This window comes from Tiliqua scincoides, chromosome 8 (genome assembly GCF_035046505.1).
Source record: "Tiliqua scincoides isolate rTilSci1 chromosome 8, rTilSci1.hap2, whole genome shotgun sequence".
Taxonomy (NCBI): Eukaryota; Metazoa; Chordata; class Lepidosauria; order Squamata; family Scincidae; genus Tiliqua; species Tiliqua scincoides.
In genome coordinates this window covers 56,985,523-56,992,516 of record NC_089828.1, presented here as the reverse complement: position 1 = coordinate 56,992,516, position 6,994 = coordinate 56,985,523, and the positions used below count along the sequence as shown (strand labels likewise).

The 6,994-nt window shown below is 45.2% G+C and overlaps 1 protein-coding gene across 1 annotated transcript in view; it reads right to left on the bottom strand.

Moving 5' to 3' along the window:
* Positions 1-855: 855 nt before the first annotated feature.
* The window catches only part of ATP2A3 (ATPase sarcoplasmic/endoplasmic reticulum Ca2+ transporting 3), a 104,491-nt gene continuing 98,352 nt past the window's right edge, over positions 856-6,994 (bottom strand). The window contains exon 21 of the mRNA XM_066635004.1: positions 856-6,831. Within this exon, the coding sequence (XP_066491101.1) occupies positions 6,812-6,831 (20 nt within the window). The 3' untranslated portion in view covers positions 856-6,811. The remainder of the gene's footprint in view (positions 6,832-6,994) is intronic.

The window sequence follows — 6,994 nt, the reverse complement described above, 5'->3', positions numbered from 1 at the left end:
ACAACTGCCCTTGATACCACACACTCTCTGTTATGCAGACATCTTTTGTGACCCTCAAATGCAGTGATCCGATCTTGTGAATGGTCTACTCTAGTTCAGTGACTTCATTAGCACCATGGACAGCGCCAAGAGTAGCATACCACAGAATCTGGGTTTCTTCAAGAGTGTCACAGAGGATGCCCTAGGTTAGGAAAGTAACATTTGAAACCCACCCCACCCCTAGCCAAAATCATGTTGGATAATTTAGGTGCAATGCTTCTCTTATCCTGGAGCTAGGATCGGAAATGTTCAATAACAAAGGGAAGGAGCTATGGTCGAGACCTTGAAATAACTGTCAGTTCCACTCCTTGCAGTTCTCCTTATAGACTGGACAGGGAGCAAAACAGGAACCCTTTATGAATGCTCCCCAATACTTGAGAACTTCTGATGAGTCCATCTTCCAGAGTCCACCTTACAGAAACTCTAGATTTGCCTCCCAAGGACCACAACCTTCATGATAGGACCCTGGTTCTCTTGAATGTGCTCCCCCGAGAGGTCTAAATAGCCCCCTCCTGTTGCCTTCTCATGTTCAAAAAGGTGTTTCAGAAATCCCTTGGAACCAAGGTTTCCAAGAGTTGGACTGTGGTCACCAGCCAACTATGGCAGGCTGGGCTCTGTGCTCCAGGGCCTCTGTCCAGACTGCAGAATGTACCATCTTGCCTGAGCATTCCATCAGCTGACCCCAAAGAACCAATCCCAGCCCATCCAGCAATGTGCTCCTGGTGTGAGGACGACCCTTCCAGGAGCTGGACCGAACTACAGAACAAGAAGGTGACACAAGACACAGTCAGAAAATGAAGAATAAGTTTTCTTTCTTATAACAACTTTCCTGTAACCACAGATTATCTATAAAGGTGTTTGTTTTTTTTCCAAAAGCTCCATATTAAAATTCCTTGAATACAGTTATATATTATTAAATACAACAACACCACTTCATGCAAGATTTCTTCTGTACAGCTCAACCAACTCAGTAGTATGTTCAAGTCTATACATTCCCAGAGGGATGGGGATGCTCCCAATTCCTGAAACTTATTTTATACAATATGGTGATCAAGAAGAAAGATGGATCGCATCTTTTTGGCACACGTATTCCAGAGGATGGTTGTCGTCATATTGTTTGTGGCAAAGGTCAGAGGCCAATGAATTTGATCCCTCATTTTTAATGGGGCAAAATCACTGCTGAATTTTTTTTTTCCCCAGGGGGTGAGCATTGTGGCCTAGCAGAATACAACCTTGTGAACACCTCAGTGTGTGGGGAGGTTCTGGTTCACTGGGGGGCCTTGGAAATAAGCAAACATCCAGTGGCACCTTGGAGAGTAAAACATAAATAAGTGTTATGCATTCCAACTAAATATGATACTGGTTTAACTGTTTTGGCCCCCCACTACAAACTAGGGATTTTTTAAAATAAAGGTTTTGAAAATCAGACCAGACCAGGGCTACACGGATGGTTCTCCAATTTTGATTTCTGGTTAGAAACTGAAAATATCTGTGTGCCTATCTCCCAGACTGATACAAGTGACCATTTTCTATTTCCCGCACTGCCACTGTTGGCCCTAGCTAACGTGGCCTCTCCTTCCCTAAATTCATCACATGGGTGATTCTATCTATTCAATGTCAGGGATCACACTATGCAACAGATAAAGTCACATGCCACATCGTCAGATTTAACTATGCAATGCTGTAAGTGAAAGCAATGAAAATTCACCCCAAAGCAGACTAGTTTTTTCAGCAATGTCAAAAGCTTAAAAACAAACAAGTTTCGCTTCTAATTTGTTAATTCTCTACAGCCATAAAAACCACAGTCCTTTGGTTTTTTTTGCTTGGGAGCCATGATAGATAAGCAGGTTTGTTACCAGTTTAGATTTGGTGAAAAACAGCAGTGACCACACAGTGAACAGAATAAAGTTCCCAGGCTATATAGTTGGAAAGATTAGGCTATGGCAGGGGTCTCCAAACCTTTTGGCCAGAAGGTCGCATGAAATATCTGGCGCAGCGCTGAGGGCCGGAAAAATTTTTAATTTAAAATTTAAATAAATATATGAGAGATGGAACTTAGATGAATGAATAAATGAATGAGTGGGCTCATTCACTCAGCCTCTCCGGCCCTCAGAAAACCCTCCAGATGCAATCAGAGCACAGCTCTGGTCATGTTCAGTCAAGTGGGCCAGAGGCTTTCAGGGGACAAGAGGCTGGCTGCGGGCCAGATAGGGGCTCACTGCAGGCTGCATCTGGGCCCCGGGCTGGGGTTTGGAGACCCCTGGGCTATGGGATAGCATCAGTGAGGGCAATAGAGGGCAATGGAAGGAAAAGTGAGAGCGCATATATTGGAGTTTACACAGGGGTCAAGCCAGATTAACCAGGAACATAAACATAGAGGGTTGTGACCTTATTTTCTGGTAGAACATCAATGCCTTTAAGAGTGGCACAAGAGACCAAAAGAACTTCAGCAAGCATGGAACAGAGACGTGAAGATAAGATGGCTTCATCTACTGAAAGCAGAATCAGTATTTCAGTTCTTATCCAATCGAGGAAAAAATGCACTCCATTCATGAATTTCAGTGCTCGCTATGTTCAATCCAACTATTCTTTAAATTGCTTTCTAGATCAGCAACATCAGCTCAAAAGCTAGACCTTTACTGGGGAAATTCTGAAGGGTGTCTAAACAGTCCTGATAAACCTCCACTTAGGTGCCTCTACATGATGCACCACACCACAACAAAATCTCCCCCAAACACACACACACACACACACACACACACACACGGCTTGCAGCAAATGTATTGTGCCAAAATATTATTTCATGGCTTCAACCCAAACCCATGAGGATCTGTGCAAAATTGCAGTGTCTGAGGAACATCCCTGAGATGACCCAACAGCCCTGTGACACACAAGATGTCGCACTGGAGCTGTGGGGCGAGCACCCCATCGATGACAGTGATCTACTATTGCAAGCACCAGTGGCGTAGCTAGAGTTCAAAGCACTAAGTTTTGCAGGGAGCCTCACCACAGCATGCAAGTGGCCCCTCCCCTTCGGAGCCATTTTGCACTCGCTGCAAAACTTAGTGCTTCGCACCCCCTCTAGCTATGCCATTGGCAAGCACAGCTTCACAACCTACCTGAAGTGGATCAAAACCAGTTTAAAATGCAACTACATCTCCCACACACAAATATGAAATCACACGTCCAGGCTGAGGGACTGCAGTTTTGGGACATGCAGAGACTAATGCCCAGAGCTCAAACTCCTACACAGGACTGAGTCAAAAGTTCTCATGTTAACTTTAATATCGGAGCTCACGCTTAATCCTTAACTATCATGGCAACAATTATTATGAATATAGCACAATCGAGGCACATGGTACAAGCCATCGGTGGCTGCCATTTTGTTTCTGGTTCTCTCCCTTGGACTTTCACTATGCAATGACACACCATCCCATGTAGGAGTTGTGAGTGCAGAAAAATGGCAACCACCAGAAGGAACCAGTTTTGCAGGCCCACCCCCCATTTTCACAACTTGCGTATCAAACGGCAAGAATAGTGGGGCATTTTGGTCGGCCTGTAACACAAGTAGAATTTTAAACAAGAAATGCCGGAGATATATCAATTGGTGTGAGCGACAACATGCCGGAGATATATCAATTGGTGTGAGCGACGACACACAAGATTCATTTTGGAGCCTCCGAGATATCCAAGCTACCAGCTTTCACATGAACTAACAACTCCTGGGATGAAAAAGGGGGTTCCAACAGAGCAGGTGAATCTGCTTTCACACTGTGGTCCAAAAATGTCACCACATGTGGAGTGCCCAGACTCGATCCAAATATTTAAAAAAACTCCCAGACATTGGCAATGTTTCAACAGCCCACACACTTGCTCTAAGATGAAGTCACTGTAAACTCAACCACATTGCTAGATATTGGAATCACCAGCTCATTGCTGAACAGGTAACAGCGATGTGCCACAATGTGTCCCACAATGGCACAAATCAAGATGGGGCCTGAAACAGTGCTGAAATTCTGCCCTTTTTGTGCTGTCACCACCTCCACCTCCTCTGCTGTCCACCTTTAACCACTTCCAAGATCCTCTCTGCATAGCCAGTGAAGGCAAAGAGAGGTGGTGGAAGGAGGCAGTCATCCTCTTCCCAGTTGCTGTAGACTTTCAATGCTTTTCTGCTATGGCACACTGACCTCTATGGCCTTCTTCACGATTTTCACGTCTTCTGATGCCACTTCCAGCTTCCTTTAAATTAACCCAGAACCTGGAAGAGTTTTTCAATGGTTTTCAACTGCTGTGCTCCAGATTCCCATGGCACACCTGCAGAAACTTTTGTGGCACACTGGCTGAAAATTGCTGCTGTAGTGCAACTGGGGACAGGATTGGTGCAATTGCCCCTACTTTCTCTGCCACTTTCTCAGATGCCACCTGCATCCCTCTCTTTTCTTGTCGCTTGCTGCACAGAAGGTGCAGACTGGACAAAGGGGCTCATATTTCTGCAATTCTTCTCCAAGCCAATGGCAGAATCCTATTTATATTTATATAGGTGCAGCTGTGCCTGACCAGAGACAAAAGAGCATTTTAGGCCCAGATCTATGCCACATTAAAAACATGCTCTTTCCATTCTTCCTGGGCAAAGGCAAATAGTGGGGAATTCACCGACAAATCTCTGCTTCAAGGAAGGACAACTTTCCATGGGGAAAATGGCACAGGAGATCAGGACCCCTCCCCCCACTCTATGATCTGGATCATCCCACCACTGCCATGGTGTCTATTTCTAAAAAGCACAGGAGAAATGACTACATGCTTGATATATGATCTATCTGGGAAGTGGACTCTATGATCTGGAACACCCCACCACCACCATGGTGTCTATCTGGGAAGTGGACTCTATGATCTGGAACACTCCACCACCACCATGGTGTCCATCTGGGAAGTGGACTCTATGATCTGGAACACCCCACTACCACCATGGTGTCTATTTCTAAAAAGCACAGGAGAAATGACTATGCATTTGATATATGATCTATCTGGGAAGTGGACTTCTTCAAAGATTCCTTATATGAGATGTTTAAACGGCTTCCATAACACCTCCTTATGAATAATATATATTTAACAAAAGAAGCCAACAGTTCAGGACATATGCAGTGACTGGACAATACATTGTAGGGCCAGTCTGGACATGACATGGGAATTCCACGACTGCAGGGGAAGATTCTGTCTCAGATAGCAAACAACCTCATGGGACTGTGGCATGGGGATCCTTTCCCCTTGTAACATAGCCCTGATCCTAAATATCCCATCCCTCACTTTTAGCCATGGAGGGGAAATTTTAATGGGGTGGAAAAATAGGCTATATGGTTTCCCCCCCTCTGCACCTAACAGAAACTTTGGAGAGGGGTGATATAAGCTGAGGAATAAGCAAAGTGGGGAAAGGGTTAATCCCTCCCCACCATATCATTGCCCCAATCCAAAATCACCCCTTTCCACAGCTGCTTTAGAAAAAAGAAAAAGACATCAGTAATTATAATAACGGAACCCCGAGGTCATTTAGTCTGCCCCCAGGCAGTGTCCAAATTCTTTCATGGTAGCATTTTAAAACTATACAGAAAGGTACAGCCCTAGTTTACACTGAAGTGGTAAACCTGTGTCTAGACTGTGCCAGAGAGAGAGATTTCTACACACAGAAAACTAGCTAGCATGCCAGGGAGATGGTTGGGCGAGAAGCCTTCTCCCCAACATCCTAGCTTTCCACTTGCAGGAAGTTGCTGACTTGTAGGCTCTTCAGAACTCAGCCAGGGGTCAGCACAAGCACATTGGTGTCAGGGAAGCAGGAGGTGCCTGTCTCTTGATAGAGCTTTGAAATACACACTCAGGGGATGGGAGGAAAAAAAGCAGAAACATAAGGATTGACTGAAGTGTGGCTGATAAAACCACACTTGGGTCCGTGCCAGGTTTATTTCCACAAACATTCATCTTCAGGGGCTAAAGGTCAAAGAGCGTCATTAATCTCCCAAACCCCGAGGCTGTCAAGACTGACATCAGGAGCTGCGGTCTTGAACAAGAGGGCAGTCAGACTGCAATGGAGTCCAAGCGCCTCCACCAAGATATGGCCCAAAGGAGGGAACTAGGGCAGGAACAAAGGAACAAACCTCTTGAGCAATGAGCGGCAAAGGAGGTCATGTGTCCGTCCGTCCCCCCCCAAGAGTTGCTCAGTAAGGGAGCCTGGCTACCATCATTTCTTGAAACAGCCTGATTTTGCTGTTCTGTTGGACCCCGATTGCTGCACATTATCCCCCCCCCCAAGCAAGCAAGAACTAACCAACCTTCACCCCAAACCATCACAAGTTCTGTTGTCTCTGCCTTGAGATAGGCTTAAACAATGCAGTTATCAGGGCATCAATAAAGGAAACAGAAAACAAGAGAAAGAAAGAGTTAAATCTCCAGGCGCAGATCCCTGAGGATCCAGGTGACCCCGCCTCCCTTACAGAACAAATTCCACCCCCCAAATCATAATTTAGCTGTCCAGTATCTGCACCATTATATACAGAAAACAAAAAGAACTACAGAACAGAAGTAAAAACAAACCCAAGGGGAAAAAAATGAAATCAGTTTTTTTCGGTTCTTTTGACGATTCACCCGCATTCAGTCCGAGACTTCACACACATGCATAACCCTCGCTGGCATCTGGCAATGTTCGAGCATGCAATTTTTTTTTCAGTCCCAGTGAAGAGCTTGGGGTTCATTTTGCTGAGAAATTGAGTTGCCTTCGTGTCATTCATTTCTTGGTCTCTTTACCTGGAAGGAAAAGAAAAGGGGGAAGAGATAAGAAAGGACATTTACTTTCTCCCTGTAGTGTTATTGCTATTTATTTATACAGTCACCCCCCTCTTCCATATCCACAGGTTCCATATCTGTGATCCATGGTTCTCAAATCCCCCCCCCCCAATCTCATGACTCA